The sequence below is a fragment of the Glycine soja genome, chromosome 1, assembly GCF_004193775.1.
Source record: "Glycine soja cultivar W05 chromosome 1, ASM419377v2, whole genome shotgun sequence".
Taxonomy (NCBI): Eukaryota; Viridiplantae; Streptophyta; class Magnoliopsida; order Fabales; family Fabaceae; genus Glycine; species Glycine soja.
The window spans coordinates 55813715-55841639 of record NC_041002.1 but is presented as its reverse complement, the minus strand read 5'-3'; the positions used below and the strand labels follow the sequence as shown (position 1 = coordinate 55841639).

At 32.3% G+C, this 27925-nt stretch overlaps 5 protein-coding genes across 5 annotated transcripts; 1 reads left to right on the top strand and 4 right to left on the bottom strand.

The window, feature by feature from the left end:
• Window positions 1-103: 103 nt before the first annotated feature.
• LOC114425356 (protein SEH1-like) lies at window positions 104-3356 on the bottom strand. The gene is made up of 8 exons (XM_028392254.1): window positions 3113-3356; window positions 2531-2642; window positions 2125-2225; window positions 1800-1877; window positions 1516-1671; window positions 1140-1252; window positions 743-869; window positions 104-593 (listed from the first exon to the last, which is right to left on the bottom strand). Exons 1-8 carry the CDS (start codon window positions 3272-3274, stop codon window positions 462-464), a joined length of 981 nt encoding a protein of 326 aa, XP_028248055.1. The 5' UTR covers window positions 3275-3356; the 3' UTR covers window positions 104-461.
• Window positions 3357-7562: 4206 nt separating this feature from the next.
• On the bottom strand, window positions 7563-8476 carry LOC114425346. The gene has a single exon (XM_028392243.1). It carries the CDS (start codon window positions 8299-8301, stop codon window positions 7792-7794), a length of 510 nt encoding a protein of 169 aa, XP_028248044.1. The 5' UTR covers window positions 8302-8476; the 3' UTR covers window positions 7563-7791.
• A 2137-nt stretch (window positions 8477-10613) lies between these two features.
• Window positions 10614-15875, bottom strand: LOC114425339 (probable GABA transporter 2). Its single transcript, XM_028392232.1, has 7 exons — window positions 15603-15875; window positions 15303-15533; window positions 14369-14466; window positions 12668-12854; window positions 12046-12176; window positions 11650-11886; window positions 10614-11224 (listed from the first exon to the last, which is right to left on the bottom strand). Exons 1-7 carry the CDS (start codon window positions 15652-15654, stop codon window positions 10835-10837), a joined length of 1326 nt encoding a protein of 441 aa, XP_028248033.1. The 5' UTR covers window positions 15655-15875; the 3' UTR covers window positions 10614-10834.
• A 973-nt stretch (window positions 15876-16848) lies between these two features.
• Window positions 16849-19517, top strand: LOC114425329 (mitochondrial adenine nucleotide transporter ADNT1-like). The gene is made up of 8 exons (XM_028392219.1): window positions 16849-17014; window positions 17613-17661; window positions 17795-17958; window positions 18070-18107; window positions 18298-18410; window positions 18515-18628; window positions 18760-19101; window positions 19213-19517. Exons 1-8 carry the CDS (start codon window positions 16926-16928, stop codon window positions 19294-19296), a joined length of 993 nt encoding a protein of 330 aa, XP_028248020.1. The 5' UTR covers window positions 16849-16925; the 3' UTR covers window positions 19297-19517.
• Window positions 19518-20759: 1242 nt separating this feature from the next.
• LOC114425322 (crooked neck-like protein 1) lies at window positions 20760-25759 on the bottom strand. The gene is made up of 7 exons (XM_028392207.1): window positions 24443-25759; window positions 24281-24346; window positions 23264-23408; window positions 22951-23169; window positions 21724-21916; window positions 21410-21605; window positions 20760-21134 (listed from the first exon to the last, which is right to left on the bottom strand). Exons 1-7 carry the CDS (start codon window positions 25597-25599, stop codon window positions 21023-21025), a joined length of 2088 nt encoding a protein of 695 aa, XP_028248008.1. The 5' UTR covers window positions 25600-25759; the 3' UTR covers window positions 20760-21022.
• Window positions 25760-27925: the final 2166 nt, after the last annotated feature.

The following is a 27925-nucleotide window of genomic DNA, read 5'->3' as shown; positions in this document are numbered from 1 at the left end:
AGTTAGTTAGACTTATAACTAACTTTTAGTTATGGTTGTTAGTAGTTAGTTGGACTTGTAACTAAGTTCCTCTATGTATAAAAGCTTGTACTAACAACTAAACTAGACAGAAGCAATAATTCATTTAAGTTATTTTTTCTATTCCAATTCCCTTTCTTCCTTCTCAGATAACTCTTTTCTGCTTCTGCTCATTTTCTTCATGCTTCCATTCGATTTTCGATTTTATGACAACTATCATGTAGCACGAGAATATTGTCCACCTAAATCACAACAGAATACACATCATCCTATTTTGGGGGGCAAAAATAAACCCAGGCCAGTTTACTACTTACAACAATTTGAATGAGGTTTAAATATCGATTATCATCAATAAACAGACAGATCTTTCAACCTTCTCTCCAGAGCCCATACGAGATTCGTTTTCCACATAAAAAGGCTGGGTATAACTTGGTGACGAGTGGCTAAGAAGTGGGTTCAAATGCAGCTTGCTGATGCCAAACGCCATTGAGATTCGACTGCCATAATCGGACCATTCCATCATGACCTGTAGTAGCCAAAGTCATTCCACTCATATCCCACTCCATTTGCCACACCTAAACAACATTTAACGGTAGACTCCAGTAAGCAACACCTTGTCATATAATCAATCAAAAGCTAAGTTCAAATATCCATACGTATGATCTCAGAAAGACATTGAAAAGTAGACGTGAACATATGAAGAGGCAAATCTAAAATCATATACCATGCCCTCGTGACCTGACAGTAGTGCAACTCTCTCTACTGGGAGTCTTCCATCATGATCAGGGTTCAATCCAAGATGCCATATTGCAAGTCCCTTGTGGGTTGCAACCGCAATGATCTCATATGGTCTACAAGAAAATCATACCAGTTACTAATATATGCATGTAACAGAACAGGTTCTTTCACATTTCATTGACAATGTAAAGACTGATGGTAGATAAAAACAAGTCTGAACCTAGTACAACAAACTTCCCCACATTAGTTGACTTATACGGAATCACGGCTATCAACCAATCCACTCTTTTGATGCCAGCCAAGCTATATGAGGAAGTGATTAGCATTGCCAGGCCAATAAATGTGATTGCCATTTTTCCAAAAAAAATTTAAAAATATTTTACCTGCCAATATTTGGTGCCCATGCAACAGCATAAAGCTGATCACCCTTCTCCTCAGGGAGTGCCAGTTCTGCCACAGGAAGCCATCTTTGATGAGCCTGATCAAATTCGCAAACCTGTGGAAAAAAAATGACATGCCAGAGATGTAAAATTCCCCTCTCCAAACCCAATAGAAGAAAGGAGTGGAAAAAATTTATGCCGTTGAAATACTGAAATCTTTCCCATTGTCATAGCTTGTATCATTTGCAAGGTTATGCACAGTTAAGATATGGAGAGACAATTCCAAAATGCAATAATCATACCATATAAAAGTATAGATAATACAGCTGAAAAGTGAAGTCAATAAAAATAACAGGGCACAATTGTAGAGTTGAGTTACCTTAGAAGAATTAAGCTCTGATGTATTTGAATTGAAGCCTACAAGGAAGCTGGACTCCTGGCTTCCACCTTTTTGTGGATTCCAAGATATGGATGCTGAGAGGCATGAGGCCTTTCCAAACGAAGACACTGACTCGATAACATTTTGAAATTCAGCCTAAAAAGAGAGAGCAGAAATAAAAGAATAATAAGTTGATATTCTAGCAGTAAGAATATTTAGTTTCACATTTTATGACTCAAAGGGAAGGTATAATTTTACCAATAGGTAAAAGAAGTTAGTATTACCTGAAGCTGCCAGTTTCTCAGTTCCAAGGGATCCGAGAGCTCAAAAACTCTTACATTCCCATCTGAATATGCAGCAACCTATAATTTTCATAAAATTAATAAATAAGAGTAAATAATTTGTGCATTAGCTATAAGCATGCTTACAGAATTTCACGTAAAAGAAGGCACACACAATGTAATCAAGGAGAAAATAGATAAAAAAAAAATGTGAAACTGCATCCAACAAACTGTCAACTATAATTACATATGACTATTTGAAATTTAGATATAAAAAACACATTTCCAAAATAAATATCAATGAAATTGTTCAAGCTATATAACTAACCATTTTCAAACTAGTCAGAGAGATTCCAAATTGAGCATCAAGGACTTTGCTTGAACTGTTTCCAAAGCTTTTGAACATCTTCCACTGAAGAGACTGGGAATCTGCACAAAGACAACTTTAATTTTCAGACTTTCAGCATGAACTGGATAAAACTCCTTAAAAAATAACTTATTGAATGAAAAGCTCTGAGCTGTTAACATAAAACGTATGCAAACTTAACTAGTGGATGTAAAAATAAGTACAGAAAATGTAAAACAATAAACATAGCATGCCATCTACATTGTATCACCAAACCAGGAACATTTTAACAGCTAACGTACAACTCTGTTCCTAAGCTCAAGCGATTGATTGCTTATTATAAGAAGTGCATTTTTTCAATTTTAGCTAAAAAAACAGGTAATGATACCTTCTGCGACCTCCTCCCACAATGAAACAATTCCATCGGCAGAAATGCACGCAACTGCATCACCATACTCTGGCGGAATCCAAACAATCTTCACGATGTTTCCTTCTAGAACCTTCACAGTTTCAGGGAAAAGTAAATACATACAATGTTGGTATCATCGATAAAAAGGATAACACACAACATGTTAAAATGAACAATTACTCTTCCACAAGTACTGTTTCTACATGATCTATAACAACATACAAGGAGAATAAGATGTTTTGGTGTCCACATTTATCTTCCTATTTTACCCTTATAACTATCTTTTTTTAAATCTCTTTTTTTATCACTATCACTTTTTCCTTCCACTAACCCACACCCCACTGTTCATAAAAACTACCCACTATTATTTTACTTTTTTATTATTTTTATTTTTTCAAAAATTGGAGGGGCACGAGTGTCTTTTTTTTTTTTTTTTCCTAGTATGCATAAAGAACTTAAAATTTATTTGTTGGTGTTTTAATGAAACTAAATCTAGTCCGAATTAGATTACACGATTCAATAAAAGCAAAAGAAGAAGTTGAAAGGATTAGAAAGACGAACCCTAGATTTGAAAGTAGAATGGAGGGAAGAAGATGAAGGTGGGTCGCGGGAATCGAAGATTGAAAGCGTGCCATCAACGGAACCCGCAGCGAGCCTGGTGCCAGAATAGTTCCATGATGTGCAGGTTGTGCCATTATCAAGAGTCAACAACTCCTTCGCCATTTCTCTTTCAGTGAGCACTGAAACTGCCCAAACCTGAAAACTAGTTTCCGGGGTTTAACACTCGCGCTAATCCAATTTTCCAACAAGTTTATTTTTAAATGAAAAAATAAAATATAAAACTACCTGAAATCTATTTATAATACTCAAGTTTTTTTCCCCAATGAATTAAAGTTGTTGTATGACATTGTTTTTATCTTTTAAAATATTTAATTTATTTAGTTTTTTTATTAACTTTTCATTTACTCATTTTTTTGTCATTTTATAATTCTAATTTTAATAGTTTGGTTATAAGTTTTTATAGTTATTTCCTTACATCTTTAAAATAAATAAAAATAAATTTATTTTTAATAATTTGGGAAAATTAATATTTTATTTTATATATTGAGAGATTGTAACTGGAAGGAAAAAAATAAAAATATACGTTAAAATACTATTCATTAAATACTTTTTTATTTGTAAATTTTATTACCTTTCAATATCTATTTATTTATCAGAGATAATATTAATAAGTTTTAAGACGATATCTTATTGTAACACGGAATGACATTCTATTTTCAAAATTATATTTAAGGTTCGACTCATTTTCAAAACTTTATTCAAATTTAGCAAGCATGTAGAAAGCAAGAGACATAAACAGAAAAGGCTGGAATGTACTAGGTGTGTTACATATATAGAGTATGTAAGAGAAAGTTCTAAATGGGCAAGTGATGGGAATCAGTTTCCTAAGGGGTGTTATTTATGCTTGTGGAGTTTGTCTCCTTACATTTCTAATCTACAGGGAAGACTAATTCATTCACTCAACGTAGAATATCTTGTACAATTCCTACTGGGATTGTAGTGCTTCAGTATTAGCTAATTGAATGGTCACTCCTGTTGCTTGTAGTGGCCCAAGGTTCAGAGAATAGAAAATATACATAGGCATAACATTTACTGAAACTCCATGCCATTGTCCAACTCAAATTAAAATTGCATATGAATCAAAGTAATGGTGAACATTCCTAGATATTTATATTTTGAAGGCAGAGATGTTGAAAATATTGATACATTTTTAACTCCTCCCTTGGCCTCTTCTCTTCTAAAGGATCTATTTATGATATTTTAATTAAATACTTAGAAAATTTATAATTATGTTTTATTTCTTTTAATAAAAAAATAATCTTATAAAAAATATCATAATAATTTGTATGTTTAATATTTTTTTCTCAGAGAATATACTATTATCTTAAAAAAAATTATTTTTTAAAAAAAAAACTCATTTTATTAGTATTGTTAATACCAAGTTTCAATCCCCTAGTCAAATTGTACAAAAAGCTAGTTAAGTAGGCTCAGTTTGCCTAAAATATTGAGTTGGCCAGCTATATTTTAATTTACAAAAATGTGAAGTTCAACTTTTTTTACATGTATGATTTTTCAAAAAATAATCTTGTTGGACACATAATTGAACATTAAATATAAACACTTCATTCAACGAAAATTCAAATCTTAATTAAAAATAATTCTTTTTTATTTGAAAATATCAATACATATATTCTTTTATTTCAAATGTCAAATTCATTAAACCCAAATTCCATGTTTTTCCTTTATTTAAACAATAAATATCTTTCGTTGAAAATAATTTTAATTGAATTAAAAATATTCATAACATAATAAAAATAACTATTTAAATTTAAATGGTTTTTCACACTCATAATTCATCAATAACTGCCTGCAAGTTTATTAACATTAAAATGAGATGTTAGGTCATGTTTGAAGACCACAAATGAATTAGATTATACTCATCATCCAGTTAAGAAGCTAGAGCCATGGCCAGGCAGGTAGTCACTGCCACTGAATTTATAACGAACCTACTCTTAATTATGACTGTGTCCCACCCAAGTATTCCATTGACCTGCCCGTCACTGTTAATTCATAAAATTAACATATGAAATATTGACTAATATTATATCTTTTTATCCTTTTCCTCGCATTTTTTAAATATTTTATAAAGAATAACTAAAATTAAATTAAATTAATATTTTGGAAATTTAAAAATATTAACACTTTTTTTAAACAAATAAGAAAATAACATAAATTATTGTAAAAAAATAAAATGTTCATGCAACATTTTTTTTCCTTCCGATTTCATTCTTGGTATTTAAATAAGCTCCATCAATAATGACTATTGCAGTGTCGTGTTCGCGCAATCAATACAGTCACACGCTGCAACGATCCGTGTCCGTTACACATGCAGATGCCCTTATTTGATCAGTCACTATCCATGTTTGCATTATTTTCAAATTTTCATAATAAATTCGTTTTGTCTGACTAGAATAGTACTTACTATACAGCAAATTTTTTAGTATCATTAATATAGATTATGTATGACTAGAATAAAAACGTTCATTTTCAAGTTATGTTAAATTTGGTTACTAAAGTTTTTTTAATAAATTAAATATCAAAACATTATTAGTGTAAATTATTTATATTATTACTTAAAAAATAATACGTTCTTTTTTAGAAGTAAAAATAATATGTTCTTATATATATTCAAAAAAATTATAATTGAGTTTTCCAAATTATGAATCATTTGTAATCTGGTCTAATAATGTTGTCTATCTTTAATGAAACAACTATTTATTGCTTGACTTTATTTTTTAAAGTTTGACATGAAATTAAAGTATAATATTAATGTAACTCCAAACACACACCAAATGATGTAACAAATGGATTTAAATACATTTATGAAACTTTTAGGTAGGAAAAGTGTTAAATTAAATCAAATATTGATTTTTGTAATTTAATTGAATTTAATTATTCATTTTTAATTATATGCATTGATTGCTTGACTTAAATTACTAGTATAATCATTAATTAACCAATTAATTTTGAGGTTACAATAAAAATAAAGATACAAAATAAACTATAAAATTATTAAAATTCAATCATTAATTTTTCTAGTTAATTGTATTTTATGATTGAGGTTGTGCATCCCTCCTTTTAAAAATATTAAATCCTTTAAAGTTGAATCATTGATTTTTATTTTATTTTTAGTATAATGGTAGTATTGACTATTGAGGTTAGAACTTATGAAAATATGCATGTATGTACTCATCAAAAAACTGATATATAACCATAATATTTGTTAAAAATATCTAAATAAGAACATAAAATGTTTGTGCATGTTTTAGTATGAAATTATTCCTATTTCGAATATTGACTCTATCATAGTAGTGGTATGTTTATGTTAAATTTCAAACTCCATCGCTAGTGGTCCTTTGCTATGTAACTTCGTGGACCCCTTTGAAAAATTGATGTTAACTTTACATTATTTATAGTATGCTTAAGGTATATCTGTTTTCAATAATGACATTTTTAAGAATATTATAACAAAAAATGTTACTTTTGTGTAAAATTAAAAGTATATTTGGTTAAATTTTAATATTCCTATAAATATTGCTTAAAATTTAAAATGTTAAGAGGAAAAAATAAAGATAAAGACTATTAGTAGCCGGAAAAATTAACTTATTAAATTATAAATATTCGATAAAATTAATTTTTTAAGTAGTTCAAAAATATAAAATGACAGAAAAATAATAAAATCATGATTTATTTTAAAAAAATAATTAATAATTTTGATAAATATATTAAGAATAAAAATATAAAATTAGAAGTTAGACGTTTTGAAAAATGTTAGTTCAGTTGTCATCTTAAAAAATGTTAAAAATTACTAAAAATATTTATTTATCAAATAATCAAACAAATTTTCCAACTAATAATAAAATATAAAAGCCGGCCTAAATGTGATTGTAAAATACTTTTATAAAAATATAAAATTACTCACTTCCCACTATAAGAATAAAAATAACTTCATATATAAAAAAATAAAAAAATTAAAACAAAATAATAATTTTTCATACATATAAATAAACAACTCCCAAAGAATAGTTTTTGAAAGTTCGTTATAAACATGAAATCTCATGTTCATATTTTAAAGAATAAATTTGTTAACCTTGAAACAAATATTTTTATAAATTTATTTCTTTATTCCATATTAGTTAGTATATTGTTTTACAATTTTCTTTCTTTTCATTCCATCTCTCCAAATCAAATATTTTTTCTTTCTTTCTTTTTTTAATCATTTCTCTCCTAATAATAAAAATTGTTATAAAATAATGTTGTTGGAGTATTGTAACTATCCTTTTATAGAATATCACATATTAATCGAAGTTGCAGATTCCTATGTAATGAATGTTCAAAGTTGAAAGAAACATTAAATAAGAACAAAGATGGGCTCGCCAACCATCAGAAATATTTCAAACAGAAATCATTCAGGCCCTATTTCACATATGTTGTTATAGTTGATTACAAATACAATACGACGCCAACACTTGTGATTAACAAAAATATCTTAAATTCTTAACCACTAACATTTCAAATTCTGAAAATAAAACTGAATTAAATCTCCTACTCAAGGTGAGTAACAAAAAAAATAAAATTCACAAATAAGACTAGATCGAGCGATTTGTGCTAACTGCTAACTAAGCGCAGGAAATACCGATTACGGTAGGAGTGAAGCGCTCCGACGCTGACCTTCCGACGAAGGAAGAGATCTCCGGCGAAAGTGCAGCAATCTCAAATTCCGGAACTTCGGGGATGGTGGAGAGAACCGGTCCAGATTTATCATAAACAACGTAGAAACGCTCTTTGGAGTATTTCTCTGGCACTTGGAAACTCAAACTGGTGGTAGTGGTGCTGGATTTACTGTTGGACTTGAAAACGGAGCGAAGGAGTTTGTGAAAGGAGCGAGAAAATTTGAAGGACTTTCGGGACATGACCGTGGGAGGTTGCTCCGGCGGCGCGTGAAGTGAACGTTCCGGTAAATGAGGCATGGAAAGGGTTCTACTTATTATAGGGGAATTAGCTATGGCTGAGTCGAGTTGGCGTTTGAAGGAGTTGAGCTCGAACGAGTCATATAGCGTGCTGCCACAGTCCCACAAATTACTAGGATACGATGATGATGATTCTGTCGCTAAATCAAGTTTCTCCATAATGCCTTGTTTCTTGTTTCTTTGAGATCGACACTACTGTCCTGTCTTTTTTTTTTGTATGTGCCAAAACTATGTTAAATAGGATGAAGTAGATTAAAGAGAGAGTGAGAGTGACGTTTCGTTTAATCGCTTTCAATTCGGCTTTTGTAGTGGTTGGTGAAGGATCAAACGCGTTAGTCATGACTAGTGACCAGAAAACGGTTACCGTTCTTATAAGCTTTTTCACGTTCCGCCATATAAGGACCATATATATAAAATCCCTTCATTAACTTTCCATGCATTTTCTAAATTGTAGCTGTTCATGTTGCTGTCAAATGGATATTTCACTTCAGATCAGCTTTAATTTTTTTTAAAAAAAACTTTTTTGCATTCTTCGATCGTGTATGATTCATATGATAATTTAGTAAGAAAGTAATATATATAACAGAAATAAAACGAGAACAAGTATGGGGAAACGGGATAGATAGTGCATGTAATGCTAAAAGTTACCTTTGCATTGTGGGTGCAATGCAACAAGACAAATTAGACTGGTACCAAAAATGTGTATAATAAAAAGAGAAATAGGAAGAGAACGAACCGTATAATTGAATTAAATAAGATCATATATTAATGCAATAGACGTGCTTGTTACTTGTTAATTAGTGGCGATTTTCGTGGATGCATGAGTTGTCTTTAAATATCATCCCATGTGAGATCGATGCAAGGCATGCTAGTAAGTTTAATTTTCTTTTTGTCTATAGACAGAACTACGCAAGAGGCAAAAAGAACAATTATTTGGGAATGTGGAACCATACAAATTAGCAGTATCGAATAAGCCTAACCGTTGAAGTCTAATTCGTGGATTAATTAGTTTTTTCTTTATCAGTATTAGTGATCGAATTAGTTAATTTCACATAACTGCAAAATAATAAATAAAAAAACTCATTACCTTATCGGTGATGATTTTTAGGAAGAATTCGGCAGCATATATGCTGTTTGAAGATTCTCATACTCTATTATAAGGATGAAACCTCGAAAGTTAAAGCTCGTATTGTATGAAATGTTAGAATTTTTCTTTATGCAATTTATTGAAAGAATTTTTTGTTATCGTTTCACATTCAACTCCAGAGAAGATGATATAAATTCTGTTACTATCAAGCATTGTATGGAATTGAATATGGAAAAGGAAATCAATATCTTTGGAGTCATATGCAACACATTATTTTAGCAAAATGTTCAGGACATTTGATTTGTACTCACTCGCTCTCTGATGGTTAGAGTTCTATATATATTGAACGTATTTTTTGCTTTGGATCAGTAAACCTGCTCTTCTTTAGAAATTAAACATCGTTGAGTTTGAGCAAATGAAGGTTTAGAAAGTTGTAACTAAACAGGTAGAGTGAGAACGTATTTGTTTTGCCATGGCTGGAGCCTGAAGGTAAGTGTCGCTATCTGATTATGCTTCCAGTTATTTTAATTTGAATGTGTTTTTGAATTGATAGCATATCTAGATTAGTTTTCTAGTTTTACATTTGGTATTATTGCATAATTTTGACCGATCAAAAGAAGTTACAGCATAATTTTGCCTTTGTTTACTGTATGGTATGTTTGGAGTTTAAAATTTCTAAATATGGATATTGTATTTAGAGGTTTTTAATCCAAGCTAAAATAAAAAATAAAATGAAAATTGATGTTTTAAATTTTTTATTGATTTAAAGCGCTCAATTCAGTGTTGAAAATGGTTGGAAACTGTCTAAAAACTGGATCCTGTATAAAGAGAAAGGGCACAGATGGGCTCGGCCCAATGGAGTGAACGCGTGGGAGCAACACTTCAATAACGTTTTAATAACTCGTCATTCCATTTTCTTTTACAAAACCCATGATTCCATTATAACTTAAAAACTGTTTTAATAAATTGATGACATAAATTTAAGAGTTAATGTAAAGATTTTTATACTTTTAATTAATAAAAAATATTCTCAATATAATTTTTTAAATAACTATTATAAATTAGTACTACTATTATCTATAATTTGTAATTAATATTTTTTTTTTACATTATCAATATATTTTCGTTAAATTCTGAAATTAGCGCGAAGCAAACATAATTATAACTAACGATAATATGTTGGTAAACATAACAGAGCATGAATTCATTCCATTTACAAGGAATAATCATTCTCGCAACCAACCAAGGAATGATTATTATCGTCCTTCACTAAACAAGACATAGGAAGGTTACATGATTTTTGCATGCCAATAAAGTGAATGAACCAAAACAACAACAAAATGAGCATCCCTATGAAGTATAGACAAGAATGAATCACCACTTATGACTAGCTTAACTGTATACTAAGCAGTAAGTAAGCATACTCTTTTGTCTTTGAAGATTACAAGCTTAGCAGTAGCATTTAGTAAAAAAAAAAAAAGTTGGGGACAGTGTGTTTCTTTTATCTGTCAACTTTCTCCCGTTTTCTCAATTAAAATGGGTTTAATGATGACCCACGTTATGGAAACAAATTATTGTTCTCACATAAATTTTGTATCCATTCGCTTAATCAACAACATCATCGCTAAAGAGCTTAAATTGGTGGGCATCAAGAACCAATTTCCTTATAGAAGAGAATGCGCCCATTATTCCAACACCCGTGAAGACCACCATAATTGAGGTGTTAATCCAATAAGTGAAGGATGATTTTGGAGGCTTGTATGTCATGTTGTACATAAGCATAGGCAGAACGAAATCCAAAGGGATGAAACCAATGGCACCAACCACACCGTTGATGTCTCCAAAAAATGGCAGCATAGCTGCCACATACCCACATAGTATCATGTAAATTGATCGAAGAATTATGCGTGGAATAAGATTTCTTTTGGAAAACATCCCCTGATTCACATCAGCTGACTTCTTCTCCATTATCTCATAAGCCACTTGAGAATAAACCTGTCATATGTTGAGACAAATACTATAGTCATTTATGATTTCCCAACTACCTCCCACGGAATAAAATAAAGGCTTCATTTCATTCCATTTATTTTGTTTGTTATCCAGCGCCATTGGGTAATTTTTGTTTTTTAAAGTTGTTTTTTTTTTTGTTAACGTGGTAATGTGGTGCTGATGTGTGACCCTCTATGCTAACATGATAATACGCGTGGAAATGACATGGATGCTTGACACCGATCATGAACTTCATTGGCAATTGGAAAAAAAATTCTAGGACCTAATTTATGCAATTGAAAATAGATGACTAAAATTACACAATTGTGATAATTAAGGCATCAAAATGGAATTAAGCTTAAAATAAAACAAACCCTACCAAAGTAAGTGTTTGATGGCCCTTTCCGCAAAAGAGAACTTTATGAGCTTACCAGGCCAATGGCAAAGAGCTGGAGAAGAACAAAAATAACTGCAAGGCCAAGGACCCAAGTTGGAGCCAAAGAAGGTCCATCATCTGGCATCAGACTGTTGAAAATGTTTGAACTAGACTTGTTTCCAAATATCCAATATCCAGAAACTGCAGCTGAGTAGAATGTCACTCCAATTACAGCATAGCACATTACAAGGCCTTTTACCATCTTCCCAGCAGCAGGAGGCGCTAGAGTTGCCTGTATTCAAAATGACATTTTCAAAGTGAGATCAAGAAGCATTTGTCAATCAGGGTAGTTTTACACGCCTCTAGGCAAAGTTGACATTACATCGAACTTTATCTTATGAAGGATGCCGAGATAAATAGTTTTAACAAAAAATAAAAAAAGTGCGGTTACTTGTATCTCAGGTAATATGCCATTCCCAAATATTGCTGCAAGTATGGAGATGGAAGTGAATGCGCTGAAAGCTCTTGATGACATCTTAGGTTCTAAGGAATAGTCCCTTGGAGGGACGTTCTCCGATGTACCTGCAAAATGATAATTGGAACATTCAACTAGAAGTCATGGCACCCATATGTGGAAACTATCCAATTATGCCTAGTACTATTTGAAAATGTGATTATCAACTTCATGGAAACTGTAATTAAATGAACTTTCTGCATTAGTCAAGAATGAGAATGTTCCTACTTCTAGTTAATCTTTATTGACCACTTATTGCAGCAATTTCTGATTAGTTAGTGGGATAAAATGACCATCGATCAAGAGCTAGAGTCTAGCATCGAATGCAAGATCCTCTGCAATCGTCACCAAATGAATCTAATGAGAAGTCCTTGCCCTACAACTGTAAAAGGTAGTCCTGGACAAATTATTCATCATCTATGATTAATGTCATTAGTTCATTACTCATTATTTCCATTGTATCCATAATAGCAAGCGCACACACACAAAACTCAATGGAACCAATATGCGTCTGAATATTTGTAATAAATGAATTGAAGGGGTAAAGAGTTGGTAATACCTGCATGAATGCAGGCACCAACCACAAGAGCTGTGTAGCCCAGGCTGAGAAATAGCGAACACAAGTTGATGTGTCTCAGGGAATGGAAAGAGGGAAGCTGAGATAGAACTATCATTATCACTGTCACCATTGCTATAAACTCGTACAATTTCAGGGATCCGTGTGGTGAAATACTGGTATACAGGATCTGTCACAATATAAAGAAAAGGCCAAAAAGGTTAATTGACTAAATTAAAACTTGAAATATTGTTACCAAGATCATTAAGACATCAAAATCATTAAATTGTTTAATGTGTCTGCATATGAACATAAATGCCAGATATTTTCCGACATCTCTTGTCCAATTAATAAATTTTTTAGCTTAGAATTAATGTTAGTCAGATATTTTGTTCAGGACTGCCAGAATCCAGTACTGAGAGTTGATCAAGTTGCTATCTACTTCGCTCATTTATCCTTTGATAACCACACGGTATATACCAACGCTAGATAATGTCATAATGATCAATTATCAGTAAATCACAATGATTGCAGCATATAAGCAACATTAGTGCTTTAGAATTTTACACAGCAACTTGATTTGTCCTTCTCGTAGATCTTGAGTTAGGATGTCTTTATTATACGCAGATAATGGATTAACAATAAATAAAGATAGCTTTTCAGCATAGTTCAAGTGGTAAAAAAAAAGGTAAAGTTAGAATGAAGTTGAACATTTGATTTTGAGTACGAAGAATCTTATCATTTCCACACTGAAGATCCTGCTCATTGAACCATAATTTTTTTGTCACCTTGAACTGTGTTTCGTGTTACGGTAAAACCCGACTATGATTAAGAGATTAACATTGTGTATACCCCCCTACTACAAGAAGAGAACTTTCAAAGCATAACTACTACTTTAGCTCAAGGTACAGATAATAGTCTATTTTCTCCAACGAATAGAATTTGGATCAGTTTAACAACCCATCTTCTACAATTTAACAATATTTCATTTCATTGCAGAAATGCATGGAGAAATATATATGAGTCTACTACAGTAGTGGAAACTTCTTTACATGTCTGCTTCCATCATTTTTTCTTTTTGCAGTTGCTCTCATTCATATCATTAATGTTAAGTTTAAATTTTTTTCGGGACTCATTAATTAATATGTGGCTTAAGAGTTAAGTCACAGGCCGAAACAATATAAATATAATAGTTAATTGATAACTTAAAACCGGAAGCTGATAGTTAAAATGTTAGCTTATTAAATTATAAATATTTGATAAAATTAATTATTAAAGTAGTTCAAAAGTATAAAATAACTTAAAAATAATAAAATTATAATTTATTTAAAAAGATAACTAGGAAATTAGATAAAAATATAAAAAATTAAAAACTAATATTTTCAAAAATAAGTAATGTTTCAAAAAATGTTAAAAATTATTATAAAAATTTGTTTACCAAACAATTAAATAAGTTTTTCAATTAGTAAAAAACATTATAAACTAACTAAAGAAATATTTTGCCGAATATAACTGTAGAATAATATATTAGATAAAATATTTAAAACAGAAAAAAAATGCTAGCTAGTTGAGTGAATAGAATAGTTTAGTGTGACAGATATTTTTAAAGTGCAAATTAGCAAAAACTCATTTTTTTATGTCTAACAAAATAAGCAGAAAAAAATTGGTAGATAATGGATGAAAAAGGAAAATGCAAAGCAAAACCTGAAGGCATTGGCCCGCAAGTAAGATTGCTCCTACGCCAACCCCACAGTTGATTGCTGTTTGTATTAAGATTACAAAATAGTACATCCATCCCGACCCTGCCACAAACAAAATCGCAAAATACAAATTTAAATTAATTTAAGCACACATAAGTTTACCATTTCTAAACCTTTTAACCAGTAGCAGCGAATGCAAAATCAAATGATCTTAATTGTTCTCCCCAAATATATTATGCAGAGTTGGATATAGGTGGCAAAATAATATTTTGGATAACTATCAATGTCTTCAATAAGTAGCTGGGAAAAGCGAAATTTGGCTCAAAACGTACATATATTCAGTGTATAAAGTCATACACATTGACGCACCGACACCAATACCATGTTTGGCTAAAAGGCGGCAAAACTATAATAATTATATACATATATCTATTGAAGGTGATATTTGAATATCTATTATATAGAAGTATTTCATCAATACTTATTTTTTTTTATCACAGTATATCATTAATCTTATGTTTCATACCTATTTTTCTTTTCATTCACCTTCAATTTTTTTAAATTTTTTTATTTTCTCATCACATCACCTATAAATTTATAATATATATCATCCTTTTATTTTCTCTTTCTTTACTACATCATAAATCCACCCCAAAATAGGGTGGTGGTTGTGTAAAATTTTCTGTGGAAACATTGGTTGAGGGTTGTATATAGTTATAACACCATGGCCATGCGTACGTATTGAAAGGGAAATATGATGATGTTGATAACAAAACATACAAATTTAAAGTGACACACATATCTGCAGGAAAAAGTCGGGATTTAATTGTTCTAAAAAGAAAAGAAAAGAAAAAAGTAGAAAACTTGTATACAATTAATGTGAATTTTTATTGCTAGCTAAAATTATTTGCAAAGAAATGAGGTGCGTACGTACGTACCGAAGACGTGAGCGGCGAGTTCACGAAAGCGGATGTGGCGGCGACCGGCATTCTCACAGTGATAAAGCACCTTGGACATAAGGTAGTAAGAGTAGAACGTGACCAGTCCCATCGCCGTTAGGCAAAACAGACCCAACCCCCACCCCAACCCTCTCAACGCATACGGTAGCGTCAGTATGGTGGGACCCACGATCGCCGTCGTTAAATGGAAACCCGCGTGCCACCATTCACCTATATATATGTTGATGAAAATGAAAATTCAATAATATTGTAATAATGTGTGAATGAGTACGTACGTACCTTTGGATTGGAGGACAAAATTAGCTCCGGCGTCCTTCTCCGGGAAGGCCATGAGAATTGAGAATAGAAGCAGAAGCAGCTTATTTAAATATCAATGTTGCTTGGGACCTCCACTTTACAACATGCGATCGGAGATGATGGAATAATCTCTCGCCAAGCCATGATCATCAATATCATTTCCACACCCAACACCTACACTTCAGCCTGCCCCGGCCCACTTCAACTTCCAAGGGAGATGGCCCAAAAGTTATCACAGATCACTCCACTAGACATTTCTTTCCATCAACTACTGTATAGTTATACTTGTTTATTCAAAAAATCAATAAGTTGAGTTGTGTTTTAAAACATTTTTTTAAATCATGTATTATTAATAAAAATTCTTAACTTCATGGTTAATATTTTGCATAACATAGTATTGCATTTATTTTATTCTGGATTTAAATATATTTAATTTTAGTTTTACACTTCTATAATATTATATATTGGTTATATATAATATTAAATTGATATATTATTTTAACAAATCAAGTTCACATGATATTATTTCATTCCCATTTAAGTCAAAATAAATTACCTTAGCAAAATTATGAGGCAAATAAGAATAAAGATAAATTTATCTTAACCTGCTCTATGAACACTTATCAATATTTCAATTATTGATTGATTAATTCATCATTTATTTTATTTTTTTTATCAATGCACTATCAAATTAGAAACATTTATATCAGATGGCAATGTGAGATTCTAAGCTCAGGATGGGTAAATAACAAAATTATACACACGAAAGAGAAATAAATCATTTGAATATATATAGCAAGATGCGCGTGAATTTTGTTTTCAGAAAGTCAAAACACGAAAACAAACATTTTTATGATGTCACACGCAATAAACAATTTAATAATTTAGATGTGTTATAAAGTTTTTTTAAAAATTATGTATGCTATATTGTATAGTATTTGTTTCCGTATATTTGAAACATGAATGTATCCTTAGACTTGGTGAATGCTAATCCGTTTAAAGAGTAAAGAATAAATGAAGATGTGAGATTTGGATCCTGACTAGATGTGATATGGTCTCATCTCAAACTAGAAAGCATCTGAATGCGATATGGCAATAGAGCATGGGGTTGTTCTTTGCTTGACGAAACTGTCACCAAAAAAATTGAAAAATAAAAGACTTGAGTTTGGACGTCACAGATGACACGTTGTGTGGACGCGCGCGCATATATAATAGTAACTTTTCGATTCCATTTGGATTTCTGTTATACCGTTTACTTTCCTTTCTCTCAAGAGCAAAATCCAACGATCTCTCACTGCCTCAGCAATGGCTTCAGATGATGGTGTCAAACCTCCGACTCACGAGCTTCTCAGCATCTGCAAGTCTCTCGTCGCCGGTGGAGTTGCCGGTGGAGTGTGAGTTCATTTCACTCTGCATTATTTCTTTTCTTTTGGTGCTTGTCGCGCGCAACTTTGCTTTATTATACTGTTGTTGCTTTACTCGCTCGCGTTCTTCTTTATTTTGTTTTCTTTTCATTCTTCTTGCGATTCTTGCCCTTCGTTTTCCTCTGTTTTTCTCTTGAGATCGATGTTTTCATTATATTGCATGCTCGAGGTCATGATATATATATATTTCTTTGACGTTTATTGAATTACTGAATTAGTAGATCCATAGGAATAGGATGATAGTCAAATCTAGTGGGTTAAAGTCTGTTTGTGACCATGTTAATCTTTTTTTTTTTTTTTTTGGTGTGCTAAACATGTTTGTTAATTAAAATTATTACTATAATTATTGGTATTTGACTATTTGTCATTAACTTTACAAAACAAGCTACATAGCTATAGCTTTTTCTTGGCATCAATGACGCAGATTTTACCTTAGAAAATGTTTTATAAACATTTAAAATGAGACGATAAAAAATTGTTTCTTTTAATTTTTGATGAATTTTTTACTATTGATCTTGCACTATGATATAGTCAAGCATTATATCTCCAACTTCTATTATATTTATAGGTCACGAACTGCGGTAGCTCCTCTGGAGAGATTGAAGATTCTGCTGCAGGTAGTTCCCCTTAAGTTAATACAACGACTGTTATCTTGGATGGTTGCTTGCTTTAATTAATGTAGAAAAATATCTGTTCATTATATACTCTGTTGTTCAGTGAATAAAACAAATTGCTTTTTTGAAAACGCAGGTTCAAAATCGCCAAGATATAAAATACAACGGAACAATTCAAGGCTTAAAATATATATGGAAAACTGAGGGTTTTAGAGGAATGTTTAAAGGAAACGGAACTAATTGTGCTCGTATTGTCCCAAATTCAGCAGTGAAGTTCTTTAGCTATGAGCAAGCTTCACTGTAGGCTTCTCCACATTTGTATTCTGATATTTATTTCATTGCTCTGCTTTAAATTTGTTAATTTAATATCAGTCTCCCTCCAAATAATAAATATGCTTAATACTAATGCAGGGGTATTTTATGGCTCTACCAGCGGCAACCTGGAAATGGTACAACAAAATCACCTCTCCGTTGAATAATTCTATCATGCATCTGATTTATGTACTTTTTATCTCGGACATGTGATTCATAATTAATGTGCTTTCCTACCCTTTTAAGGCTTGTCATCGTCATTCAGCGGTGCTTTGTGGTTGATTACTTGATTTTCATTTCCCAAACCAACTTTTTTCTTTTTTGTAGAAGAAGCTCAGCTCACTCCCATTCTGCGTCTTGGAGCTGGCGCATGCGCGGGAATCATTGCCATGTCTGCCACTTATCCAATGGACATGGTACGAGGAAGGCTAACCGTCCAGGTATTTGCTTCTAAAAGTGTTGTTGTGGAAGATAAAGATGCTTCATTGAATCATTTGCTTAGCTGTTGGCTGTAACTTCAATTTCATTTTCAATGATTCTGTAGACAGAAGCATCTCCTCGTCAATACAGAGGAATTTTTCATGCTCTTTCAACAGTCTTCCGGGAAGAAGGCCCTCGAGCTTTGTATAAAGGCTGGCTACCTTCAGTCATAGGAGTTGTAAGAGAACAAAAACTTTAGATTCTTGTCTTGAAAAGATTGGTATTTGGCTGGTACTAACATCTGATTCTAGAATGTTTGAGATATCCGATTTATTTTTGCATGAAAACACTATGCTGTGGTGTCTGCAGATACCGTATGTGGGTCTTAATTTTTCCGTATATGAATCTCTGAAAGACTGGTTGATTCGGTCTAAACCATTTGGGATGAAAGCTCAAGACTCTGAGCTAAGTGTGACGACAAGGCTTGCATGTGGGGCTGCTGCTGGAACAGTTGGCCAGACTGTGGCTTACCCACTTGATGTCATTCGCCGAAGAATGCAAATGGTGGGATGGAAAGATGCTGCTTCAGTAGTTGCTGGTGAGGGGAAGAGCAAACTTGAGTATACTGGCATGGTTGATGCATTCAGGAAAACTGTGCAGCATGAAGGTTTTGGAGCATTATACAAGGGCCTAGTTCCCAATTCAGTGAAGGTCAGTTCAATCGATCCATTTGCTTAACTCCCTCCTTGTCATCATCATGTTATAATAATAATAGTACGGCAGGCACAGAAACATTTTGATTGCAATCTCCATTCATTTCAGGTGGTCCCTTCTATAGCTATTGCTTTCGTGACATACGAGATGGTCAAGGACATTCTTGGTGTAGAAATGAGAATATCTGACTGAAGAATTAGCAATTCGTTTTGGGATTTTAGAGGAATTTGCCAAAAGTGGTAACTTATTATTTCATTTTCTATAAATGAAATTTGAAGATTCAATTGTAAAATACTATAAGTAATGTCCTAACGATATCCACGGATTATCTTTTCTCTGCATATTATTTTCATTCAGTGGCAATAAATTGTGTGAGCATGTGAGGAGCCACACTGTATGCATTGTGATTGTCACAGGCTTAGTAGATAACTCTGATTCAGTGTATAGTTTTATGATGCACTTTATCGGGTATTATGCACATAACATCACAGTTACGTTTGGCAAAGTTAAAAAAATTAGTTGAAAAGTTAGTTACCAAAAAATTGTTGGTTAAAAGTTATTATATTAAATTATCTTATTAAATTAGAAATGGTTAATAAAATTGATTATTAAACTAGTTAATAACTGAAAAGTTACATTATATTTTATATACAAATATAAAAAAATAAAACCCCACTTATCTGATTTTTTGTTTCATATATAAAAATATATTTACCTCAATTCCTAAGTGTTGAATAACATGGAATGATAACTTTATGCCATTAAGCAGGTTTGACCGGTCACATTTTATGCCATTAATCAGAAGACAACCCAAAAAGGCTATTTCCTTTGCTGATAATGACCTATTTTACGAAAAATTGATTACGTGGTCTCAAATCATAATTTCAACTAATTTTCACATGTGATTAAGTGTTACTAATTTTCTGTTATAAATTAAAAAACCTGTGAACACCGACGGATCTATAGAGAGGCTAATGGGATAATTATTCTCATAAAGTAAATTTTTATATTTAAATATATTAAATAAATATTTTTTTCCCATAAAAAATAAATCCTATCCTCATAAGATAATTATTTTAATAAAATGAATGTAAATAATTATAAAAAAATAAGAGAGAATAAATTGATATTAATTTTACTCACTTTATTCTTTTAATTTTACTATATATTTTTAATAAAATTTATATAAATTTTTGTTTAAGAAAATATTAAATTATTTTTTATCCTCACAAAAAAAAAAGTTTAGATCCTCCACTTCCCGTGATGATCTAAGACTACTTGATTATTTCTCTTATTTAACATGGGCACATAGCAACGAAATGGTGAAAGGAATTTGTTCACATCATTGGTGGCAGTAGCTAATAGGTATAGTGTGGTTGGTAGTTGATGACAACCTTGTACCAAAAAGTTAACAATAATAGCATTTTCTCATACAAAACACACGGTTTAACAAAATCTGTGTGAGAGTTTACATGGGAGAGAGGACATTTTAAAATTGTTTCCTGTCCCTAACCATTCTCTTTGACATCAAATCCTTTAGATAGACACAGTTGCCTTATTGCTTCCCTCTTCTTCTCCCAGGGAAGCAATAAGGCAACTATGATAAAACAAGCATTAAAAGATTGAATACCAATACATTCTTCACGCACAATTGATTGATTTGATTCTTGAATTCAAAATTCTGTTGCAATTAATTTGTTTTAAACAAGTTTTACAATTTCCCAATAAATAAACTTTGGTGACCCCTTTACATTTTTCCAAACGTATTTTAAGTTTTTTTGGGTCCATCGTCATGTTACAATCCTGGTTGCGACACAGATGTTCCTCAAATGCAGAAGCTACTGGTTTTGCCGGTTATACAAGAACAAAATTTAGCCCATATATACACGCTAGAAGTATAGCAGCCAAAAGATATTGTTTAATCATCAGAAGACAATTTTTGCTTCTTCCATTTGTAAGCAGCTTCCAAGATCTTGAGATTGGTTGTCTGGCTTTCCTCAGGGAATAAATAGTCGATGAATTCTTCAATTCTGCAAAATCAAATTAACAGGAAATGAAGTATGAAAAAAAAAATTCTTACAAAAGTACAGTAACAAGAAAAATGTCGATAGTTATAAAATTAACAATGTGTAGACAACAAACGGGCTAGCCAACATGCAAGAAGCCGAAGGCTCAAGTGAACCTTCAAATTTGTGGGCATGCAGAAAATAAATCCACAGAATAGCCGTCACCATGTTACATATGAAACCATATCACTACTAACCCTTGGAAACTACTCAAAAGATAAACGGAGTTAGTTACATACCTAGTAGAACCATCTTCAGTGGCAACATGCCTTCTCTTCTTGAGCTTCTTGGGCAGTTTAGACTGGACTAAGCTAACATCACCCAACTCTCCAGACGTAGCCTCCATGTTGAGCCATTTCTCCAATAGCATTGCCCTTTCTTCTTTCAAATCTGGAGCTGATGATCTGAAGTAGTTAAGAGCTTTCTCAAACACCCCTGATGCAGGCACAAAACAAGATATAAAGAGAATCAGAAAATTAGTCCACTTATGTTCAAACTGAAAACAAACAATAAAAACTTAACAGCATAAGAGCACAGCACTGAATTCCCATACTTCTAGCACTCTGAATGCATTGCTTCTTTTGTTCTTCTTCTGTTAAGTCTAAATTGTCCATAGCCATAGCTGTTGCCTCAAATTCCGCATAGCTTATCCATACCTTCAAGTGCTTTGTTCGATCAAGAAGCCTTTCATAAAGTGCCCTTGCTCTCTCAAATTCACCCTCAGCAGTCTCAAAGTTAATGTATGCCTGTTATAAATTCACAAATTTACAGTTACATAATGACCAATATGTTAAAAGTTATCAAGGTATGCAGTAGAAGACAACAATAAAAATCAAAGGAATGATGAATCATGCTTCACAAACTTAATAGCTATATTTTTGTTTCTTATCAGGCATCCAGGCATATTTCACACCACTTTTGCACAGAATTGATAAAGGGGAGTTTAAGCCAATCCCTTACAGACCAGGAAGCAAAGGTCCTACATAAGCATATCAGTTATTAGAAAAAGCTGGCTATCTTCAAAAACATCTATTTATGGATCCCCACGCCCCCCAATACCTTAAAGTGTGACCAAATGTAAAAACACTAGGACTTTTTAGTTGCTTATAAATACACAATAAGCTTGAGAGGCTTTCCTTAGAAGAACACTCTTTATGGATTTGTATCAAGCATTTGAACATGCACGAGTTTGACACAGTTAGTGTAAATATTTGCCTCTGAATGCAAAATAAATGGAAACTGAAGTCCATCTAGTATTTGTATTGCATCATTTGATTATTTGACTCTGATGTGTCCAAGACACATTTCGACCAATATTAGTCTAATTTAATTACCAAGCACAAAAAAGTAATTGAAGGGGGGAAGGGAATGAGGGTTCAACAGATCATACAATTATAAAAACAGGAAATAATGTGCGTATACATAGTGAAAGATTATATTCAATGTTTTTGGAGCTCAAATTCTAACTGAACCCAAAAGCAATGACAATGTTAATGTTAAAACACAAACTTATATCCATTGAATTCCTTAATAATTTGTAATTTTGTAAAATCAAGGCTTAAATATTTTTTCTTATCACCTACTTTTCCAATGTTTTTAGTATAATGCTCCCTAAAGTGAGCTTTATATTTAAATAAAAAGCTACCCAACATATTTCCATAGTTTTCCTTTCCATACAACCCCAAAATTTAAGTAAATTCTGTGCTGCATCAAGAATAAGCCAAACAATCAAATGCAAGTGTTTGCGGTTATTTTCTTGCACAAGAAATAAATTGTGTACCTTCCACAACAGTTCAGGCATGTCCAATGCTGGTTGAGCAATTGCAAGCTCAAAAATTGCTCTAGCTCGATCAGTCTCAGATAAAGATCTCTCCAGTTCTGCATACTTGCTCCAAGCATAACAATTTTCAGGCGACCACTCCAGATATTTTTCATACAGCTTTCTGCATCGATCTATATTACCAAGCTGCAGTTCTATCTCTATATACTTCTTAAAAATCTGTTGTCAAAGTGTAAAGATGAGTGAAAAGTTAACCAAGTTGGCAAGTTGCAATGAAAAGAAGTTATAATATTTGCGTCTTCAGAAGAATTACCTTATCTTTAGGAGCCTTTCCAATGGCATTTCCTAATATTTGACGGGCAGCCCTGAGATTCAGCTGACGTATTTCAAACTGGGCTGCTAGAAGCCATATCTTTGCAAACGAAAACTTTTGGTGAGGTATCTGGTTGAGACACTCCCTAAATAAATGGAAGTCACAGAGAACATCACTAAGGTCAATACTCAATAGGATAAATATATTGATGCTAATACTGCAATGAGAATTTTAATAAAAGTTGTTTTCAACTTTCAAGTGATTTTGTAAAGGATGGCAAGAAAGACAAGATTCTCCTAGAATTTGAATCAAATGTGATTGAAGAATCTGGTATAAACAACTCATAATCCCAGAAAATTCTAGAGTCCCCACTCTTTATATTTTATATATGATGTCCACTGGTCTAACCAATTTACTGTTGATATAATTGTCAAAAAAATTGTTACAGAAACTGTTTTAACTAACTAATTGCTGATACTCATGACAAGTAGAACAAAACTTATGTATAGTTTTTAGGTTTTTTGGGGCTGCTCTCCCATTAGAATTGAAGTTTCACTTTGTTGGGCTTTAATGTAAACATTTAGTACATGAATTATCAAGGTGAAACTTGAATTCTACTTGGCAAACAGCACAAAAAGCACTTAAGGAACTGTTCTAAGTTTTGTCCAGTGAAATATCTACTATGAAAGAGACATTCCATTCAAGACTAAATTAAAACAGTAACATACATTCAATATTGGAATGCTAATATATGCTTTGTGCATGAGCATGCAAAGGAAACAACTTCAAACTATGATTACTGACTTACTGTCTCTTTTTATTTCAGCAGTTACCAAGGGTATCTATTCTTTTTATCTGCTCTATATTTAGCTGTGAAAGAGGAAGGGGGGATATGATATTCATTTAACATTTGATGAACAAAACAGCGATTTAAACATGACAGTGATTAGCAACATTCAAAGCAAGCCCCATACAGTTATAAATTTCCAAACTTCAAGTTCATAAAAGGTGACATACTTGTATACATCCCTTGTTCGTTCCATGTCTCCAGCATCAAGCTCTTCATAGAGTGCATAATTAATCCTAAATTATACGTAATGATTAACAAACATTAGGACAAAATATAAAAACAGTGACTAATCAAGAAGACAGGAAAAAGGAAATTCAAATCAAGCATACCACAAATAGATATAGCGCTGCCAATAGCGCTTTTCCTCAGCCGGAGGAACATTGGCTATTGCCCTCTCATAAACCTCCCTGATTCTCTCCTTATCCCCCACACTTTCTTCCAACCTTATGTAATCGAACCAGGAATCATAATTCAACGGATTCTTCTTCACTTCATCCTCATACTGAAACCTTCTCTTCCCAACAATAGCATCCTCAATCCCTTCCCTGTCCCCATACTGCTTCTCAAATGCCACAAACTTACGATACAAATCTTCCGCCCTTCCCTTGGGAATATGATCAAGAGCAAACTTATATATGGCCCTTGCACGCTCAGTCTCCTTACACCTTTCCTCAAACTCAGCAAAAGCAACAAATAACTGCTCCGCTTCCTCATCGTCGGAGAGCTTATCCACGGCTCTCTCGTACACGTTCCTCGACCTCACAACCTCGCCATTCTTCATCTCAAACTTGGCATAGCGAATCCAAGCCCCAACCCTAGGGTGGCACTCAACAAACCGCTCGAAAATCCCTCTGGCGCGCTCAATTTCATTGTACCTCAATTCAAACTTGATGTAAGAGAGCCACCCCTGCTGGTCTGGGGTCCACTTCATCCACCGCTCGAAAACCTGCCTGGCGCCGGCGACATTGCCAAGCATCTCCTCCATGTGAATGTACTTGTACCATAACTGATCCACCCTGGGCAGAAGCGTCACGGCGCGGTCCCAGACGTTCCTTGCGTGGTTTATGAACTTGTTCTTCATCTCCACCTCAGCGTATTTGAGCCACAGGGTGTGGTTCTTGTAATCCACCTCCAACGCTCTCTCCCAGACGGAACGCGCGCGTTTGAAGTCCTTCTGCGATTCCTCCCACTGCGCGTACTTGATCCAGACGCCGATGTTCCATCGAACGCGGCGGATTAAGTCTTCGAACTCCTTGCGCTTGCGGAGACGGTACTCACCGAGCTCGGTGGGGTCGGTGATCTTCTGCTTGGGAGGGCGGATCTCGGCCTCTTGACGCTCACGTGCCTCGCGGAGAATCTGCTCGGCGGTGATTTGAATGGGAGCGGGGGTTTTGTTCTTGACCCTGGTTGGACGCGGAAGCTTCACCTCCGTGTCCTTGCGAGTCAGGTAACCCAGGCTTGGGTCTGCATCTTTCGACGAAGACATTGCTGCTATCGCTGATAAACGATTCTGCAGGTGCAGCTGCAGCTGCAGCGCAGCCCTCTCTCTCTGTCCGTAAACCCTAACGGCTAACGAGATTGGGGAAGAAGACTCTTCTATTGTGTTTTTCCCGGTATAGTAACTATTGATTTGACCTGTATTCACTGTTTTAAGCTTTACTCTAGATACTGGATGGATATATAGATATGTTAATTAAAGATTAAAGATAAAGCCCATGAAAAAGATATTTAGAAATTAAAAAAACCAAACCTATTTTTTAATTAATTAATACAAAATAAAACAATAGATGAATTTGTGGCCTCTTTTACAACTTTAGAATATTTATAGTAAGTCGTAATTATATTCATTTTCATTTTCAAATGAAAAATAATTGAAAGACGGAACGCAATTTACAGTATTCCACTAAACAAACTTTACAAATGCCTCCACAGCAGTTGGGAGAAACTTAATGATTTTTAAGAATTTTTTTAGAATTTTTTTTTTATTGAGATTTTGTAATTTGAATTTTAGTTAAGATTCAAAAGAATTTTATAAATTTATAAATTTTAAAGAATTTTATAATTTTTTAAAAAATATTCAAAATTATCATAATCAATGAGAAATATAACAAATAAATGACAATGTTTGGATTAAAAAAAAATCAAACCAATACAAATTATAATAACTAATTAACTTTAACTTCTTGTCCTCCTATATAAGGTTTTTATGTATATTTAAAACCATATTCATCTTTTATGCATTACTTAGCATCTTCTCGTTATTGTTTTTGAATTTGAACAATAAATTCAAATTATGATACCAATTCAGGAGAATCATCATACTAATTTATCATTTAATAAAGAAAAAGAATCACGTATATAATAATGATATCAATTAGCATTGAACAATCACGTATAAAAAAACGTATATAAAAACAAAAATATATAATAATACAAATGCCCACAACATTGAAATCCATTACATATACAATACAATAATACAAATGCCCATTCTGTTCAGCCATATACCAATTTACCACTGCAGAAATATCACGTATAAAAGAAAGAAGAAAAAAAACTATTGTCATTGATTCAACAATCGTATAAAATAATCTAGCAATAACCCATAAAAAAATAGCAGAAAACAATTACTGACTGCATAAAAGCTTTGGGACGGGACGAGATGACTCTACTGGTGCCACTGCTGGGTGGGTATGAGAAAATTTTGGATCAGAGTAGAAAAGTCTCTCATATATGACTGAGATTGTTTCATGGGAATAGTATTATACATACAATTAAAAAATCGTATAAAATTTATAAAAATCCAATGAAACCTTTAAGATTTTGAAATTTAAAAACCATACCTATTAGAGCAAAAAAAAAACTTTTTTTAGAAATATTAAAAACAAACCTATTTGGTTTTAATGTTTATAAATTTACTTTTTAAATGTTGTTTTATTATCGTTTAGTTATAATATGACATTCATTTAAATGTTATCATCCATTTTCAAAATTTATAAAGATCAAAATCACAAAAAAAATGCAAATACTAAAAACCAAAATTCGTCATATTTAAAGCAAATAGCAAACATATTAACCCTTTCGAAATTATGAACCTTTAAAAAAAACATGATCAACAACGATTGGCATATACATAGTTTTCAATTTAAAAAATTTACTCCTTTCTACTCTAAAACAAGTGTAATTTTTAGAGTATTACCTGAATGGTGCGTTTGGTATAAAAAAAAAATTGTCTGAGAATTATAAATCTTGGAAATCAATTAAAGTTGATCATAAATAAATTTTTTGAATTTTAGAATCAAATATTAACGTGACACTTTTAGTAAAAAAATTAAATGATCTATTAGAAATAATATGGAAAATTTATTTATTTTTCCACAGTAAGATTTTTAACTAAAAAAGTTAAATTTTTATCCCCGACCATGAGAATGTGTTGGAGGATTAAAAAATTATTCATGTGAATATTAGATGTATGTATGGGAATGATTTTAAAAATATGCATACCAACCTAATGTTTATGGAAAATTTAAAAGAATCTCTCTACTAAACTTCCCCTAAGTTTAAGGAAATAAATTCTAACATCTAAAAAAAAATCATAACAGTGGATTATTATTTTTCTATATTATATATTTCTAAGAGCTTAATTTTAATATAATATTGGTGCAATTTTTTTTTTGTTCTCACCTGATTAAAAATTACTCTAAATGTGATTTTAAAGAAATTATTATAAAGATTAATATTTTTTATTTATATGATTTATTTTATCAAATAACAAACTTAATATATTTTAATAAGAACATATTTCAAGTACT

Coding starts and splice junctions, on each gene's coding strand:
- LOC114425322 (XM_028392207.1), bottom strand. CDS start 25,599: ATGTCTTCGTCGAAAGATGCAGACCCAAGCCTGGGTTACCTGACTCGC. Junction 23,409..24,280: donor CGAACAAGGGATGTATACAA/GTATGTCACCTT, acceptor CCATTTATTTAG/GGAGTGTCTCAACCAGATAC. Junction 23,170..23,263: donor GAAAGGCTCCTAAAGATAAG/GTAATTCTTCTG, acceptor CTTTGACAACAG/ATTTTTAAGAAGTATATAGA.
- LOC114425346 (XM_028392243.1), bottom strand. CDS start 8,301: ATGGAGAAACTTGATTTAGCGACAGAATCATCATCATCGTATCCTAGT.
- LOC114425339 (XM_028392232.1), bottom strand. CDS start 15,654: ATGGCCTTCCCGGAGAAGGACGCCGGAGCTAATTTTGTCCTCCAATCC. Junction 14,467..15,302: donor ACTCGCCGCTCACGTCTTCG/GTACGTACGTAC, acceptor TGTTTGTGGCAG/GGTCGGGATGGATGTACTAT. Junction 11,225..11,649: donor AGCTCTTTGCCATTGGCCTG/GTAAGCTCATAA, acceptor AACATATGACAG/GTTTATTCTCAAGTGGCTTA.
- LOC114425356 (XM_028392254.1), bottom strand. CDS start 3,274: ATGGCGAAGGAGTTGTTGACTCTTGATAATGGCACAACCTGCACATCA. Junction 2,226..2,530: donor GTGGGAGGAGGTCGCAGAAG/GTATCATTACCT, acceptor GTCTTTGTGCAG/ATTCCCAGTCTCTTCAGTGG. Junction 1,672..1,799: donor TGAGAAACTGGCAGCTTCAG/GTAATACTAACT, acceptor CTCTCTTTTTAG/GCTGAATTTCAAAATGTTAT.
- LOC114425329 (XM_028392219.1), top strand. CDS start 16,926: ATGGCTTCAGATGATGGTGTCAAACCTCCGACTCACGAGCTTCTCAGC. Junction 17,959..18,069: donor AGCTATGAGCAAGCTTCACT/GTAGGCTTCTCC, acceptor ATACTAATGCAG/GGGTATTTTATGGCTCTACC. Junction 18,629..18,759: donor TACCTTCAGTCATAGGAGTT/GTAAGAGAACAA, acceptor TGGTGTCTGCAG/ATACCGTATGTGGGTCTTAA.